A 17,923-nucleotide genomic window follows, 5' to 3' on the forward strand; every position below is an offset into this window, starting at 1 on the left:
AAGCAAGCACAGCTAGCCAACTGAAAATGCCCTTGGCCTCCAGCCCCACAGCTAAATAGCTCGATAGTTTTTCCAGTTACATACTGCAGAGTTGAAAGCTGGACTCTCATGCTGCATGCCAAGTTCACCTCTATAGATGTGCATAATAATTCTAGGATTTCCTTTTTTCCTGAATACAACACAATTCTGCTGAAAAGCAGGAAGGTGTTTTATAAATCCATGCTTATCTGAGAATGAGTGGCTGGAAGTTTACAGTTCCACACAACATGTACTATGTTTAGGAGGAGATGCACATTTATTTTGGAGTTTTTAAAGGCAAAAATGTCCAACTAAATAACACTGCTATTTGAGCTGACCTGTTTGAGAAAGAACCAGAACACTATCCATGTGAAAATGGAAATAATCGTTATTATCTAAAATATAGCTATTTAATGGGTTTGGGTTGTTATTCCCCCTCCCTCACCCCCTGCCATGTATTTCATACAGGTCAGAGGTGGTGAAAATTCAGTCACAAACAGCTGAAATGATTGCATGATGTGCTGAACTGCCCAGAGTGCACTAGTTGTGATCAATCCAAAACATTTTAGGTTTTGCGTCAATACATCTCGGAAAATTCCAATTCGGCAATGCCTTAGTGGCTATTTTTCTGAATACAAAAAACCAAGTAATCCTCCCCAAATCCATCCATGTGGTTAAAAGGTACTAACCTGTATGTATGTGGCAGAGACGCTGCTGGCCATGAGTAGTTTCCTGAAGGCTGTAATCGGACAAACTGACCCATACAGACAGACCTCTTGGTCAGAGGGTTAAGAAGGGGGCTTCCCAGCAGGCCTCGGGAACCGCAGGCACACAGCCAGTGGTCTGATGGGAACAAGTTTGTCAGAGCTTTGTGTTTTGCAGTTTTCTCCTTGCCTTCTATTGTAGTGCACACTTTTATTCTTTATTGGCCTCATAGTTTCTACGTCGTATGTCCACAATGTCCAGCCTGGCAGCTGCTTTACTTCCCCAGATTGGTTCTCTTCAGGATGAAAGCCTGATACTTAAGAAGTTGTAGGAAACCTTACCTCCCAGCTTCCTGCAATGAGTGCCGCGGATTGGAACATGCTCGTCGCTCTGGTCTGTAAAAAGGTAGGAGGAATGAGTGGGCAGACTGCTATTCTAAATGAGAAACTAACGCCTTTGTGCTCTTATTTCTGGTTTTGAGAGTTAGCGATACTGCTTGTAATGTATTGTGGCTCTCATCCAGCGCCCCTGGAAACCACCGAAAAGGCTCCCATTGACTTCAGTAATAGTTTGATCAGGCCTTCAACCCACAAAGATGCCATTGTTTAGTTTTGCTGCCATTGGGGGTTTTGGCACAGTGCTCCCCTCCTGCCCTCAGATACATATATCTACTAAGTCCTTGCAAACAGTGATTTACATGCGTGATGTATAATCTCTGATGACAGAAGGAGGTTACCTTTTCCTGGACGTGGAGAGACATTGAGGCCGAAATCCTGGCGGTCCATTGTGACTGTTCTGGTAAATGCTTTTGCTCTGTTCTGTTAGTAAATATAAAATAACTTCTGTGATTGGGTTCTCTTAAAGATTTGAGTTTAAAACTACACTGGCTCATTGGGTTAGCAATTGTAGAATCAGGAAATGTCTTCTAGAAAATGCAGTTAATATTTATAAAATTGCACTGCTAAGGAATTACATTTTAGGAAATGGAAATCTGATTAGTCTCCTAATGTATTTAAGTTTATTCAGCCATCTCATTAGCTCTGCAACAATAATTTAAGAACACAAAAGACTAGCCTGTGTATGCTATGCTGCACGATGCATATTAGTAGTGAAAGGGACCTCAGACTTCCAAGCATTGGACTGTATCTGAAGTTAGGCAATATAGAGCCTATGGAATTGGAAGTTTCGTAGCAGGATTAGTGATAATATAAAATAATCTACAACAAAAGAATAAAGCCTGGATGGTTGCTAAGCTTTGTTGGTTGGTTGGCTTTAAGGGATCTGTAAGACTTCGATACTTTATCTCCTTGCTGTAAAGGCTGACTTATTAAACTGAGAAATGCAACAAATTAAAACATAGATTCTTAAAACTATCCTTTATTGTCATGTATCTTTCTGCTGTCTATTTTTAATATGTCTTGTATCCAGGATTAATGTCAACAAACTAAGAAATAGTTTCCAACTGTGCCCAGTCAGGCAAGGGATAGAGACTTTTTATCAAGCAGGGATGCTTTGAGAACAGGAGTGCCCTCTGAAAAACTAATTTAAAAATATTGCTCTTCCCTGATAGTAACAATTCTCAAAAAAAAAAGAGAGAGAGAGAAGCAGATATATGACTAAAGAGCCAACTGTGAAAGCTTAAATAGCTGATTTTTTTTTTTCCAGTGTTACTCTTCAGGGGGAAAAATGAAGTTCACTTGGTCCAAAAGAGAAATCATGACCTGACAGCTCAGAGACAGAACATAAGCTTGGGTGAAAAGGATCTTTGGGTGTTGAGTGACTGTGGCTTTGTGTGCTAAGCTCAACTAAATCAGTATGTGTCAGATATGCCTACAAGGTGAAATCCTGCAGGAGCATAAACACCTACCTTGAGGAGGCTTCAGATAGGGACTGAATGCCAGGTAGTTTTGTCTCGCCAAGAAGGTGTCATGCACTGAGTATAGGTTTGCACTGTGTCACTTGGCATCATCCACAGATCCTCGAGTTAGCTGCTGAATGCAGAACAATCCCTTTCCCAAACATGTTACTACAGAGCTGCACTAACACAGCTGTACCACTGCCAGGCTCCAAGGTAGCAGATAAGCACAGGGCTATCTATATATGCAAAACATCTCTTTCTCAGTGCCTTTGAGCTAGCGCTGAGGTAGCTCAGCGTTGCACAGCACAGACATTATCTAAAACTGCCTTTACAGTTTTGAGGATCATGCTTTAGGATTTGGTTGTCTGCGGCCCATATTATGTGTTTAAGAACTTGAGAGGATCTGTGCTTAATGTAACTGTGTACGGAGCATCCTAAGTTTCATGACTTCTGAGGCTGCAGATGTAAAGGTAGTGTTGTATGTGACAGGGCAAGATTGAAACAATCCATGGCTTGAAAAATAACAGTCTGAAAAATCTGTGCTGCTGCTTTCTTATATATAGGCCTGGGGTATACATGGACTTACGTCATCCTGCTAAAGGAGAATACACCTCTGTTTGGCACATGCTGCCATTCCTTCCTTTTTATCTGTTCCTTGCTCCTGAGGAGAGAGAGCATGACGTGAGCTACAGCCACTCTTGCCCCTAAATTGGTTACTGATTAACTGTGTGGATTAGGAACAAAATAATCCTTGTGAGTCAGGAATTCTTTATCTAGAAAATGAACATATAAACAGTGAGTATAAACTACGTTCATAATATGTTGCATTTTTGAATGATTCTCAGCTACTCATTCCTGATGTTGCATCCATTACAATTAACAGACATAAATGGAGTATTCTTTACAAAGTATTTCCATGGTCCTGTGCAGAGATACTCACTTGAATCTCAGGAGCAACATAGCTGTGTTAGCTGTAACTGTGCCTCTGTTAATTAGTGTGCTAATGTCAGATTGTTTTTGCTCATACATTCTTTGTCCTTGTGAGGAATAAAGTTTAGCTCATACTCAGTAGAATATTCTTACTGCACTTGTACTCTTTTGAACTTCCTAAAATGACAAACAGTTACCAAATGTGTCATTTTAAACTGGCACAGTGGGATCCTGATGTGTCCTGTGGCCGACATTAGCTGTGTGGCCCAAGTAGAGCTACCTTAGCCAAACAGAGATCTGTCATATAACAACTAGCCTGTATGTATAAAATGCAGAGCCTTTGTGAAGCAGGATCTGCATCATCATGTCCCAGAGTAAACATTTTCTTTTCCATATCAGAGCCATGGAAATCACATATTTTGTCTTGGTGACTTCATTTAAAAAAAAAAAAAAAGTTTGCATTTGTTTTTCCCTTGTAAAATTAAACTTAGCTCAATTTATCTTCCTCAAAATGTTTTACACTCTTTTTTGTCTGAAAGTATGCATTAAATTCACAGGAACTGACATGTAGCTCTGAGTGACCAAAAAGGGTACTTCTAAGGAAATAACCAATTAATCTAAAATGTTTTAGCTTTTTTTGTTCCATATTATTTTGCTTGCTGTAAATCATGGTGTAGCCTCCTCCCAGACAAGCTCATTAAAATCCCCTTGGAATTGTGCTTGTGTTTAAAAGGGCTCTTGATACCATTTTATGTCAAAGAGAAAGAGGAGGATGGAAGTGGAAATGTGCCACATGAACAAAGTGCTTAGCTGGGAAGAGAACACTGATGATTAGGCTGTGCAGCCAGAACTGGTCTTAACTGCATGTGTATGCTTTAAGGGCTTTGAGAACTGAGCTCCAGATAAATACTTTTTTCCCCCCTCGATGTTTTTCATACCAGAGAGACTTGAATTTTATCTTTTGCCAGTATAATTTCAGTGTAACTACACAGAAATCACTAGATGAGAGTAAATGCAGACCATCGCCTCTGCATAATAATAAAAACCGTTATTACATGATCTTCAATTTTTCACCTCTCTTAGAGTGCAGGTGTCAGTGCTATGAGGCTTAAAGAACTTCTTATGTACTATATTCCAGGTCAACTCTTGAAAAGAAAGCAGCAGCATTTCATCATCAAAGCTATGTGGTCATCAAAAGATTAGTGCAAGTTCCTGCTCAGTGTTTGTTTGGTTTTTTTTCCCATTAGAGATTACCTTGTGATTAGCAAGCTGGTAGGTACTAGTGAACATGAATGTCTGGAATACCTTTATATAAAAACAAGTCACTATTGTCACTGGATTATTTTTGAGCAATGAGCATATCTTCCTGTTGCAACATCTGTTTAACTAGAATGTTTCTTGAAAAACATTCTGATTGTGATGTTTTGGAAAATGATCAGCTACCAGCTATGAACATTAAAAGGCTGAGAACACAGAGAGGAAATAGTTTGCATGAGAGCATGTTTACTCCTAGCAACACCTGGCTTGTTGGATAAATGTAAGCTTATTCATACTCTAATAGAGGTTTTGCAGTAAAACCGCGATCCTCTCAGTGGTGAGCTCCAACTGTAGCATAAGTACAGAAAGCAAGAGACCTGCTTGGAAAAAAGCAAAATGCATGGCCAGATACTAGATGCAGAATGAAAGAATCTGAAAGGTTTAGGGTACCAAAAATTTGTTTCAGAATGGAATTTTGCAGACAGTTTTGCAACGCTGTGAACAGCCAGTGATCTCAGATGCTTAATTTCAGTGGAGCAGTAGAAAAAACCCAAACCCAAAACCCCCTTTCATTGAACTGCTGGGTTCAGGAATTTCTGTGCATTTGAAATCCATGTTCTGAAATGCTGCCTAAAATTGCGTATTTTATTATGCATACTGGCATTACCTGCAAGCATTAAAATACTATGAGTATTGCCCCAGTCATGAGGTTGGCCTCAGTGCTAGCAGACAGTGGCAATAAGATGTACAGCCATGACTTTCACTTTTAAGTGGCCTAGGTTTGTGACAAGAAACACAATTTGGGATGATTCTCCTAACATTCTGAGTAGAATTCAAGGACTTTGGAAAAATGCAGCAGAGCCAGTCTCCGAAGAAGTACTCTCAGACTTTGCTGAAGAGACAGATCAGGCTGCAGTGCTGTGGGGAGCTTTAATCCATGCTATTAGAAATTCAGTAAGACTCAATGTGACCGAGATGAGCTGAAGCCACTTAGACACTCTTGAAAATCTCACCTATCATGATGAAGACAATAATTATGAATGTTAAATATTGTTATTAAATATTGTTGTTAAATGTTGTTCTTTCCTCTAATAATGAGCTTCCCAAATTTCAGACCAGTCAGGTCTGCATATATAGTGGAAAAGGGAAACTATCACGGCTGCTCCTTTGTTTTATTTACTGTTGATTTGGATAGTGTCCTCAGAAGGCTTCTGTGTCTGTAAACTTCCACTCCTCTTGCAAAGTAGATGGTCTCACCCACACTGCCTGCCCAGCAGCTCTGTACCCAGGGACGCACTCCCCCACACTATGCTAGTGCATGTGCCGCCAGACACGGTTATGGGCCAAAACTGTGCCAGGAAGCATGCTAACACTTCGACAGTATGGATGACTGCAAAACAGTGCATGAGCATGCTGCCTGGCCATGTAGCTTACGAACACAGTTATAGGGTTTGTGATACCATAGCTTCATGCCTCCCGTACTGGGGAACAGAGCCTCTGTCAGCTAGCAGGGCAGTCACGGCAGTGGCATCTGCATGCTGGGTGCAGCAGCTGAGGGAACACATAGTGCACCCGGTACATAAAATCCCTGTGGGGTCCTCACACTCATCTGCTTTCTGAAAGTGGAACAGCTGCAAGAGCTGAGGAAGGAGCTCCACAGACCTCTAGCCAATGTCCCACTGCTTTAGCTGCACCATTGCTCATCTTGTCTGCGGGAGACTGGGTTGACTCCAGCAGAGAGATTCAGTGCTAGACACTTCCTACTTTTCTCTTGGAACTTCGTTCTCTTCTTAATTAACGCATCGGCATTTGGGCCAGACCCTAATTGCACAGCTCAGCGGTGCTGTCATTTTCCTGGCACGGGGCTCCAGTCAGTGCTGTGGCCGAGACGGAGGAGGCAGGGAGGGCAGAGAAGCGCTGACTCCAAGAGACACCTCAGAGGAAGGCAGAGCACGAGGCCAGAGTCACTAACCCGACTCATAAGGAGTCCGAAGTCAGGATGTGAGGTATTACGCTTCAAATTTGGGACTTAGCTGTAGGCGCCTATATGAGGCTGGCTCACATAGGCTCCTGCTAGGCACCCACAAGGACCAGACTTTGGGATAAGCTTCAGTTGTCTGTTGTGGTCAGAAAGAGAACTGAGAGCCTAGGAGGCTTGATGGTTCAGTTCTGTCACTGGTGTTCAGGAGGTGCAGGTTTAAATCCTTCCTTTTGTGTCTGTTTCTTTATGTCAAGCAGAAGACTTGCAGTCTCAGGCAACATGGAGAAGAGCAAGTGGCTCTCAGCTGTGACAGGCCTGTCCTCTTAGCAAGAGCTGAATATGTAGCTCAAATAAAAGCAGAAGCAGCACAAAACAGAGAACTTCTTCCAGAGTAGACACAAGACATTAAATCACTGTTTTCAGATTTGGGGGATGCCTCTGAGGCAGGGAAAACAGACTTACAAAATAACCCACTGAACATGCACGCAAATTGGCCTCCTTTATCCTTCAGGACTCAAAGCATGCTTCTCTCAAAAGTTTTGGGGTTTGGAGGGTCTTGGTCAACCCGTGTCTGTTAACTTTTTTTTTTATTCCCTGAAATTTACAAATCCCTTCTTTCTTTTCCTTTCTTGGCTACAGAAATTTTGCACTGTGAAGCAGAAGTTCCCAAGCTGGGAACTTGTGCTTTGGCACACCCTGAACGTCCTGTAACATGAACGTTACATGAGCAAAAAGGAAACCGTTTTCGTGTCACTTAGCACATTTAGCAACCATTTGTGCTGCTGGCAGCACAAACTTCTTCCTGTTGCCACCTAAGAGCAGGAGGAGCTGGATGACAAGGGCTCTCCCTTTTCTGAAGAACCTCAGTTTACAGAACAACATGAATGCTCAGGTGGGTGGGATGGCTGCTACCCATTTCCAGCTGTACTGAAGGTGGCAGCGTGTTCAGGCCTCCCTTGGATGTCTGTGAGCCAGCAAGTGCCTGGCGCAGTCGGGAGTTGCACAAGTAGGTGGAAAGATAATCTGTGCTCTGTAGAGGTCTTTGACCTGTGTTTCATCAGGTGCTGTTGTCTTGTACCACAGGCCAAAGACCTTTGGGGGTTTAACCTCCTGGTCAGGGTGGGTCCCGTCAGAGCAGGCCGCTAGCCTGTGATGAGGAGCTGTGAGAAGGCTCATCTGGAGCCTTCCCCCGTGCACCCTCTGCCCCCTGGCCTGGCACCTGCCTTTAAGCCCTGGCCTTGGCCCCGGCCCTTGCGTGGGCTGTGGTGTCGGTGTGCCATGCCTGGCCCTGTACCTCGCTGATCCTGATGTGGCTTCCTGGTGTGACCGGGGACCTGCCTCGTCCCTGCAGCCTGGCCTGGTGGTCGGCAGACTCTGGCTGACCCTTTCACCGTTGCAGCACCTGCTCTGCCATCCTTGCTCGGGAGCAGTGAGGCAGCGACCTGTCGGTGTGATGCCTGCCTTGCCCCCACCTGTGGCACCTGGCGTGCCTCCTGCCAAGAATCCCCGCTCCAGTGCTCCCCTGCACCCAGAAGGGGCAGAGCAGGGTTGGGAAGGTAAAGCCCAGGATCACACAGGGATGTTCTTGCTGCAGCATCTTCTGCAGTCAGCGAGGCAGTGTTTCAGAGGAGTGGAATACATAAACCCTCAGTCTGGTGCACGTGTGTTTCAAGAGGCAGAAGGAAAAGAGGTATGTGGAGGCACATGTGTTATCCGGTGTCTGTATGGGTGTAACTTTGTGCTGTGAATGTGTTAATTAGTCAAAATGAAGACGTATTCAGGAGTTTCCAGGAGTTCAGGCCTTCTCTTGCATTGTACACAGGTGCAGAAGCCCTGTGGACTTCAACTTAGACTTGCCTGCTGCACGTGAAAGAAGGTTTTCCTGGCTTAGCATAATCTTGCTCTTTTCTTTAATACACAAGTCTGACTTATGAATACTGAAGCAGACAGAATGCAGAATTTTCATTAGGTTGGATTATTTGCCTTGTAATGCAAGGAGAAAAATAGTCCAACTCAGTCTGCGTTCTCATGTAATAAATCATATTCTCTAGCATGCATGAAATGCAGGAGGGCACCCAGTGATTTGTAGAGAAATACTGCACTGTTTTCACAGGAAGGTGTTTTAAAGGTGTCTGAGAATTGCAGATGAGCAGTGTGAGAAATGATATGGGGAAAGGGTGTATTACTTGATACCGTACTTTAAAAGCACCTCTGGGACCTGGTTATGACTTTCAGTGCCAACAGGCACCTTTGTGTTAAAGAAATGTATTTATTTGGAATAAGGCATGTTCATGGTGCTAATGCATAATTGATAATCGATGTAATTAGGTATTACATTACATATAAGCCTGTATTATTACAGGTAGTTGCTACAAAAGCACATGAAATTCAGTGTGCATTAGAGCGTTTTTTAAATTTAAAGAGAAAAATTGAGGTGAAACAGGCCATCCACCTCCTCTATAAATTGCTTCTTGCAAGATACCTTTGCTCAGGGATGAGTCCAGATTAACATATTCTCAGGCAATCCCTTTGCACTCAAGTACGCAGCTGTGCTGTCCCAAAGATGGGCTTTGTGGGAATTCCTGTCTGCCTCAGCACTAGGAGATGGAGACGATGTGACATACAGCCAAAGCAGCCCTTTAGACTTCTAGAGCTGCATCTCTGCTTGTTAACATTCCATGTTATGTGGGTAAGTCCCTGCTGCAGGTGTGGGATAAGCCCTTAGGTGTGCTTGGAAATGGTGGCCTGGAAGCATCTGTCTTAGTTCTGCTCTGAATTGAACCAGCTGAACTATGCTCACACATGTTCTGTTTTCACTCGTGCCACTGGGAAATGAGAATCAATTTTTGCTTTTCACTGGGTGCTTCTCTGCCCAACGACTGCATCAAACTTGACATCGGTCAGCTTTTTCAGAACATCCAAGGCACGTTCTGGAAACAACCTGGAAGAGAGAACTTGAAATTAAATGTGGGATAAGAAACTTAAATTATGGGAAAGAGTGGCACTGCAGGTGAGGGAAGAGCTGGTCTGGGAGCAGAATGTGTGCACACACACAGACTGAGACTAAGACTTAAACCAAGCAATATTTCCAAAGAATCCAGGAAGTTTTAATATTGAACATAGACGTGTGCATTTGCTTTCTCTCCGCTTTCAAAAGCTTATCTGGTTAGTTTGGGGAATTCTTGGGGGAAAAAAAACCCCAAACATCTTTACACCTCAAAAAGAAATTTGGGGTTAGACCCAAGTTTTCTGGCTTTCACAAACAAGAAATTACCAGGTGTTTCATGAGATATTGTAGAAATTAACTGAAAACTTAATTTAGTTGTTCTGATGTTAATTTTAGGTTTGGAACCTGAGCTCTGATGAAAACACCTCCTCAGCAGAGCAGCTACGCTGTATATTAAAGACATGTGAGAGGACAAATCCTGCTTTATATGGCAGAGCTAAGCAATAGAGCCCTTTTAAAGCAATTTTCCCAGCCTCTGTGACCTCCATCTTTGGTGTTGACATGAAGAAACAAATACTAATAAGCGGTGGGTCCTCAGCTCTGTCTGGAACTTCTCTGAGGCTGCTGTTTCAGAGAAAGTGTTGTTTGCAGGCAAAAGGGAAATCGCAATCTGTGAAGAAAGTGTGTTTTTTTGTCTCCCCCTCCCTCCCTAGCAGCCTATAGAGCGGTCGAGTTCTCCACCGAGAACAGTTAGCTGCAGAAAGTGGGTCATAATGACCTATGAGAGGACTCAAGAAAATCTTTCTGTGTATGATGTCTGCTGTTGTCATTAGAAAGAATCACTGCACTATTTGGTTACCTTGTGATGTGTTCTAAAATAAAACTTAATTTTGAATCAGAAGTTACAAGTTTGAGGGTTCTACACTCAGCAAGTTATATTTGATACATGTAGGGTTTTTTTCGGTTTTGGGTTTTTTTTTCCTACTTACCTTTCAAGAAGTAAAGCAACACGTTGATTTGATGGAACAAAAATCATTTTCTGGTTGGTCAGTATTCCTTCCATCAGGGCCTCTACAACTTCTTCAATCTCCAAAATCTTTCCAAGCCTACACAGGAAAGTATACGTGTAAGAGCTGTGGTGGTAAAACAGGGGCGGTACTAGCTGATGTAGGATGCTTCACATGGGCACAAACTCAGGTAATTCAAATGCAACCATAATGTGGGTTAAATGACACTGCAGATTTTCTGTAGCCAATGCTATATACCGATTTATCTCCGGTTTTATATAGTCAGTTGGAATACAAGGCCTAAAGGTGGGGCTAGTATGTAGTGCCTCGATGCAAAGAAGGGCGGGCAGGAAGGCAGAGTTCTGATAGTTACCTCGTACTGGGGTTTTTGACAAATCCAGTGTTTATAAAAACCGGACAAAGACACGTAGTTTTTATTCCGTCCTTTCCCAGGGTAGACAGCTCCTCTGTCAGAGCTTTGTGAAATCCAACTGCAGCAAACTTGCTTGAACTGCGGGAGGGGGAAAAAGCACAAATGAGAAGAGAAGGCAGAAATACTATTTCTAGCTTTCTACAAAGGGAAATGGCCTAAAAGATCACACAGTACTGACTAGGAGGCAAAAAGAAAATGTAATCCAGCTGAGAAGAGAGGGCAGGGAATAATTCTAACCTTCCCTGTGCCAGAGTGTAGTGCTGGATTAGATATTGCTGCTTGGGGGAGTAATTGTGGCATGCAGAGTGGGTGTCTTTCAGAAAAAGTTGCCTTAGCTGCAAACAGACAGATGAACGTCAGGAATTCTTAGAAAATGGTAACTAATGTGCCTCAATCGATGGACTTCCCGTTTTTCCCATGTGAGAAGAGTCTTAGAAGGAACGCAGCCTGAATCTCTAAAATTAAGAAGGATGGGCAGGGTAGAAATGGAGAACAACCCTCTACTGTTTCTCGTGCCACACAGGAGCGTCTTGTGACACTCGCGTGTGAGTTTTGAAATAGAGGAGCATTATGCGTGCAAAAGTTGAGGAACTTACTGCCACAGAAATTGGTGCAGGCCAGGAGTATAAATCAACTTCAAAGAAAGTTGAACCAGAGAATCAGTTTACTGACTGCTGTTGATTTGAACAGTGTAATCCCAGTAAAATCCCTGGCTGGGGAGTTCTCACGTTGCCGACAGCGAGCGACTCTCTAAGAAGGAGCGTTCCCAGGGGAAGATTGCTCCGCCTGGAGCTGCTATTATAGAGGGCTAGATCTGACACAGAATGACAAAATGCAATCTAACAGCTTTTCTGTTCGTGCACCGTGACTCGAGTGCTTCTAGTAGAAATAGGCAATGCATCGACCTCTCAGTTGCATCAGTTAGGTTGCTCACAACACAGTAAGCATCGTCATGTTTTTGCCTTCTGAAAGGTAATTTTGCAGTCAAAAAGCAATTTTATCTCACGATGGCAGAAGTATTTCTATACACTAGTCACTACCACAATGGTAGAAAGATCAAAAGCTACTCATTAGGGGTTTACTTGACAACACTACAACAACTCACAGGAGTGCTACTTTCTAAGAATGACAAGGGAAGAGGATACCTTTTTTGCCAAGCAAAAGTCTGGATCAGTGAGGGAGAGAAAAAAGAAGCTTGCATTAGCTGATGTGTCACATGACTATTCCTTCATACAAGCATTGCTCCTGATTCAGTCAGAGCTCATAAGCAAATCGGCAGGAACTTCCAGGCATCCTTAAGTGCTGGCGGTTGTGCTCTTTTCCTCCTTGGCATGGTCCTTTGGACGTACCGTATTCAGCAGGAGGACTATTTCGGTTACTCTGTGCTTTCTGATGGAGAAGACGCAATTAAAAATAAAAAAAATGAAGAGAGCCGATTTTAAAATCACTTACCAGTAAGCCACCATGAAAGAAGTCACAAAATGACCTGCTGCCGAAGCCACCGTGACAACGTGACCGTGGTTGTTGTTCATCATGGTTGGTAGAAAAGCTCTTGTGGTCTTGAAAGTCATGGAAACCAAGAGGCAAACATGGGGGCGGGGGTAGAGGAGGAAAAGAACAATGTTTTCTTAGGCAGATTCAACACTGACCCTGAAGTCGACTATAAACAGGAGCCGATTCTCACATCCTTCCTGTGCCGCTTTTTAGGTTTCAGGTGTCAGCGGCAATGCTGCCAGTGTCTCACCCCAGCACGTACAATAAAACACTCGCTCAGCAATCTGTAGCATCTCTTTTCTTCTGCTGCAAACAACAAGTCCTTAACAGCTGAAACCCTCCCACTCTGTAACCCCTGCTGGCAGCTGCCCTACCCCAGGGGTCAGCTGCAGGCATGCCAAAGACCCAGGGCTCAGCTCTGATAGGGCCCAGCTGTGTCACCTTGACTCAGGCTGCTGGGAGAAAGTCCGCAGAGAGATGAGAGAGGTACAAAACACGAGGAGAGGCAGGGTTGATGATGGGAGACGGGCTCAGAAGTAGCTCAAGGAGACAGGAGGGAAGGTGGCGACACAGCGAGGTACAAACCGCGAGGGGAAGAGCACCCAGGGAGATCGGCTGGGCTGGTGGGTGCAGTCAGGGAGGGGCCAGGCCTCGCTGTGCCCTGCAGCTGGGCTGTGCTGGGAGCTGTGGGGCTGGCCCTCCCCTCCCCTGCTCTGCCCGACCCGCACCTGCCAGACCCTGCCTGGCCATTCGGGCCACGTGCCGGCTGCCCTTTGTGCGGTTCAGCCGATAAAAACATTGCTTTGTATGTTTCAGCTGTGTATCTTCTACTTGCAGGGTCTCGGCGCTATGCTGCAGGTGCCGAAACTACCCGATGCAAAGAGAACCCTAATACACCTCTGACAGAGACCAACCCATGCTGCAGATGAGGCCGCCACCGGCTAGCTCACGCAGAGGAAAGAGAGAATGAAAAAACTGGGCCAGGCTCAGATCAGCAAGAGGATAATCAGGTTTCCCAGCAGTCAGTCTAGCTGGGTGCCCCTGTGCTATACATGTCCGAAAGACGCTTCTGTAATTCACTGGTTGCTGAAAATAATTGTTAGTCTAACTATGCCTCCTCAGCAACGCTCCCCAAAAAACGTAGGTATGAAGATGGTAGTGGCCCTTACCCAGATGTGAGCAAGAATGTTGACTTCAAACATTCTTTCAATCTGGTGGTCCTGAGTCGAGAGCAGGTCGGCAGCTGTAATCACGCCAGCGTTATTCACCAGGATGGAGACATCCCCAATGTCCTTTTTCACCTTTTGGACAGAAAAAAGCCCAGAAAGGTGCGTGTCATTAGTTATCAAAAAAATGCAAGGCTGTGGAAGATGAGCGACAATTTAATTCTTAACGTTGTTCCTTTTAGGGAGAGGAAGATGGCGCCACATTTCCAGATGTGGTAGGAACTGTGCAGTAGTACCATGAAAGCTGGTTTAGCTCTGATGCTTCTCCCTTAATTACTGCCAGTATTTATAGTCTTCCACACGTTGCCCACAGACACAGTATGCTCTGCGTACTCACAGTTGAGACTATGGACGTACAGACTGTTTTGAGCCAGCTGGACCATATCCTTTACAATAAAATGTTTCAAATGTCCCCAGTGTTGTCTGTGTGCTGTTCAGGAAACTAAAAAGCAGAAGTTCCTTCAGGAGCTGGAAGCCTAAAGAGCAAACTTGGCAACAAGGCGCGATACGCCAGAGCCTCACAAAAGAGGATGAGACTGGCTGCGATCTCGGAAGTGCTACTTCACTCTCCGTACAGAAAGCAGCCAGAAGCGGGGAGAGTCCAAGGGCTGGCATGACTTGTGTACAGTACCTCTTCTCTTGTTTGCCTGACCTTTCTGAAAACCGAGCACGTTTGGGTAAGCCTTTGGACGTGCCCCTGCTCCCCTACCTTCTCTGCAGCGCTGTAGATTTCCTCCCTTTTGCTGCAGTCCACCACGAAGGCTTGAACAGTGGCTCCCAGCCTTTCGCATTCTGCTGCCGTGTCCTCGACGCCATGCTGTAAGAGGCAGAAAAGACAGACATGCATGCGCAGCTGTACCCTGCCCGCGTGTCGCTGCTCGGGCATGGCGGCAGACCAGTTAGAGGCTGAAGATTTGTCCTGATTGCATAAACGCTGCCAAGCCCTGGAACGGTTCATGGCTACCCAGGGAAATTCAAGCTGTAGCCGGGGTCCGTGGGAGGACTAGTATTCCGACCTTAAATTTCAGACCTGCGTAGAGTGACCGCCACAAAGGGAATGTGGCAACAAGAGTGAGTTTGCCTTGGTAAAGCACACGTAGCTAGGCTGCAGAAAGGGGGCACTCGGTGACTTTCACAGCACGGCAGGCAGACACCGTGACTGTAAGCAGAGCTCTTGAAACACAGGCCCAGCTGACGCCCCCGAGATACGAAAAGTGGCCCTATGCGTTTCTGTATTCACAGACTGGATGTGAGAAGAGAAGTGTGCTCCAAAGTGCACAATGTAGAGAGACGCTTCTTGTGAGAACAGCGTTTGACACACACAGAAGCTCCCCTGTGTCATTATTATCAACCCACTAAGTGAGGGCAGAAGTGACTTTGCTGTAGCCTTGTCCCCAGGTGCCAGAAAGCCATGCCAACGGGGACCCGTGCAGTGAAAAGCCCCAGTTCACAAATGGCCTGGGACAGCTCAGCACTTGACAGAAGCTGTGCAGGTCCCTGGGGTGGGTGACCGGGCAGCTCCACGCAGCCCCAGCTGCTGCTTAAGGCTGATGGCCCCCAGGAATGAGGCCTTTGTCAAGGCAGTTGGATTGGGGAATCGTAGAATCATAGAATAGTTTGGGTTGGAAGGGACCTCTGAAGGTCATCTAGTCTAACCCCCCCGCCGTGGGCAGGGACATCTTCAACTAGATCAGGTTGCTCAGAGCCCCGTCCAACCTGACCTGGAATGTTTCCAGGGATGGGGCATCCACCACCTCTCTGGGCAACCCGTGCCAGTGTTTCACCACCCTCAGCGTAAAAAATTTCTTCCTTAGATCTAGCCTAAATCTACCCCCCTTTAGTTTAAAGCCATCCCCCCCTTGTCCTGTCGCAACAGGCCCCGCTAAAAAGTTTGCTGCCATCTTGTTTATAAGCCCCCTTTAAGTACTGAAAGGCTGCACTAAGGTCTCCCCGAAGCCTTCTCTTCTCTAGGCTGAACTCTCTCAGCCTTTCTTCATAGGAGAGGTGTTCCATCCCCCCGATCTTTTTTGTGACCCTCCTCTGGACCTGCTCCCAACAGGTCCGTGTCTTTCGAAGCATACTCCTAAAACCTTTGGCATCCTCCACCTCCTTTGGCACTGTGTTTCAGTGCCTGCTTACACCCACCCTTACAACATATTTCCCAGCACCAAAGCCAGGTCTCGCCCGCTACTAAGTTTATTCCTTTTTCCCCATTCCAGTGGACATGGACAACACTCGACTTGGCAGCAGCCCTTTACGCATCGGGAGGCTGGTGCCATGCCTCCTCCCACCCCTCCAGCGTCTGGCCTTAGCCGTAATGGGTAGCATGAACAGACACTGAAAACAGTCAACAATATCCTCCCTATTTATAAAACCCCTTATGCTAGGCTTGTCTCGGGGTTTTTTTTCTTTGTTTGTTTGTTTGTTTGTGGTGGGCTGCGGGTTTTTTGCAGCTTCAGGATGACATGATGAACTCCTCTGCGGTTTCTGGTCCACTGTGTCAGAAACCTTCCCCGTGCACTGCTGCCCAGCCACTCACCCCCTCTGTACAGCCAATCGCTCCTATGCACAGCACTTTGCCTCGATCCCTACTGAACGACGTTCTGCGTGCTTGTATCTGTCCATCGTCCGCTTGCCAAGGTCTTTTTGCGTTCCAGTCAATTTAGCTGCAATAAAGAGTTTGGGCTAGCATAAACGTTTAGCCAGGCGCTGCCTACACGTGTTAACTGTGCCAGAGGGCAGCAGGGCTCACACACAGCTCAACGCAGTGATGCCCGTCAATATGAGTAGCGAGACATGCCTTCCAGCAGTGTACGCAAAATATGTGAGGCTAGAGAGACAGCGAGCAGAAGGTAAACCTGCTTCCCTGTAGAAGCAGGTTTCTGGCCTGCGCACGCCGCCTTCTGCCAGCCTAGGCAGCGGTTCCAACAGCAGCTTGCTGACCACTGCATTCCCTCTTGCAGGTACTCTTTGACGTGCTGTGCATGCCACCCCGCTGATTAGCACTGCGTAACTGTGGGACCCAGACACCTACGTCCTCTGGTGCAAGTCAAGACATGAATTGTGCCATTACCTTATTGATGTCCCACAGAACCAGTCTGCTTTGACGCTTGGCGAACTCCAAGGCAGTCGCTCTCCCTACACCATGGCCAGCACCCGTGATGAGAACAAGCTCTCCGCTGACAGACTTTCTCTTCGCAGGGACAAAAAGCTTCACAAAAGCCTCTAAGTAGGAGTAGACGAGCGTACCCAAGAACAGGAGAAGATCCAGAAAGGGATTCATTGTTTTTCTGGAAGTCCTTTGATTGCCGTACCGAGCTGGGCCCTGCAACGTCTGACGGCAGCACAGCGGGCCCGGGGCGGGGGCGGGAGCGGGGCGGGCCCGGGGCGGGCCCGTGTGTGCGGTGATGCACGGCTCAGCGCCGCTCCCGCGGGGGCCCGCCCGGGCGCGGTGGGGCTGCGCGGGGGGCGCTCCCCTCCATCGCCGCCAGGGGGCGCCCGCGGCCCGCCCGAGCACGCACCGCTCGTCCTGTCAGTCACAGGCCTCTGCCCCGGCAGCGACCACCCCCTCGCCGCCGCCCTCCCCGCGCCGCCCGGCCCGCCCCGGCCGGGCCCCGGGCTCCCCTCGCCGCGCGGGGCTCCGCGAAACGCGGGGACCGCGATCGCCGAGGCCGGGGCGCGGCCGGGGCGCGCCCGGGGCGCGAGGAGCGCCGGCCGCCCACGGTCCGACGGGCCGCGCGCCCGGCCACGCCTCCCAGGGCAGCAGCAACCAATCAGAGAGCGGCGCTTGGGGAGGGGCCTGCCCGTGGGCGGGGAAAAGCCTGTGGGCTGGAGGCGCTCGCGATTGGTGGCGCTCCGCCCAATGAGAGGCGAGCTTGTAAAGAGGGCGGCGGGGGTGGCGGCGGCGGCGGCGGCCGTTGGGCGGGAGGGGCAGCGCGGCGGAGGCGCGGTGCGGCCGGCGCTCGGGCGTCCCCGGCGGCTCCCTGCGCGGGGCGGGGGCGGTAGCTCGGAGCGGGCTGCCTCGCTCAGCCCCGCCCTGAACTCGCTGCCTGGTGGCCTGGTGCTGG

General features: G+C 47.1%; 1 protein-coding gene and 1 long non-coding RNA gene across 3 annotated transcripts; one reads left to right on the top strand and one right to left on the bottom strand.

The window, feature by feature from the left end:
• Positions 1 to 1,051: 1,051 nt before the first annotated feature.
• On the top strand, positions 1,052 to 14,268 carry LOC143159738 (uncharacterized). 2 transcript variants are annotated; one of them, XR_012995212.1, is made up of 2 exons: positions 1,052 to 1,128; positions 13,468 to 14,268. It is a non-coding gene; the product is annotated as an uncharacterized LOC143159738 (long non-coding RNA). The 2 variants fall into 2 exon arrangements; XR_012995211.1 differs by lacking the exon at positions 1,052 to 1,128 and adding an exon at positions 7,547 to 7,641.
• LOC143159737 (estradiol 17-beta-dehydrogenase 11-like) lies at positions 8,637 to 17,245 on the bottom strand. The gene is made up of 7 exons (XM_076337044.1): positions 16,930 to 17,245; positions 14,566 to 14,673; positions 13,800 to 13,931; positions 12,589 to 12,695; positions 11,077 to 11,214; positions 10,686 to 10,802; positions 8,637 to 9,690 (listed from the first exon to the last, which is right to left on the bottom strand). The coding sequence occupies exons 1-7, from the start codon at positions 17,137 to 17,139 to the stop codon at positions 9,603 to 9,605; spliced, it is 900 nt and encodes a 299-aa protein (XP_076193159.1). The 5' UTR covers positions 17,140 to 17,245; the 3' UTR covers positions 8,637 to 9,602.
• Positions 17,246 to 17,923: the final 678 nt, after the last annotated feature.

Source organism: Aptenodytes patagonicus, chromosome 4 (genome assembly GCF_965638725.1).
Source record: "Aptenodytes patagonicus chromosome 4, bAptPat1.pri.cur, whole genome shotgun sequence".
Taxonomy (NCBI): Eukaryota; Metazoa; Chordata; class Aves; order Sphenisciformes; family Spheniscidae; genus Aptenodytes; species Aptenodytes patagonicus.

What these genes read in the sequence shown, in the direction of transcription:
- LOC143159737 (XM_076337044.1), bottom strand. Translation starts at nt 17,139, where the DNA reads ATGAATCCCTTTCTGGATCTTCTCCTGTTCTTGGGTACGCTCGTCTAC. An exon ending in TCTACAGCGCTGCAGAGAAG is followed by an intron (nt 13,932 to 14,565) that starts GTAGGGGAGCAG and finishes TCTGTCCAAAAG; the next exon opens with GTGAAAAAGGACATTGGGGA. An exon ending in GTTGCTTTACTTCTTGAAAG is followed by an intron (nt 9,691 to 10,685) that starts GTAAGTAGGAAA and finishes TCTCTCTTCCAG; the next exon opens with GTTGTTTCCAGAACGTGCCT.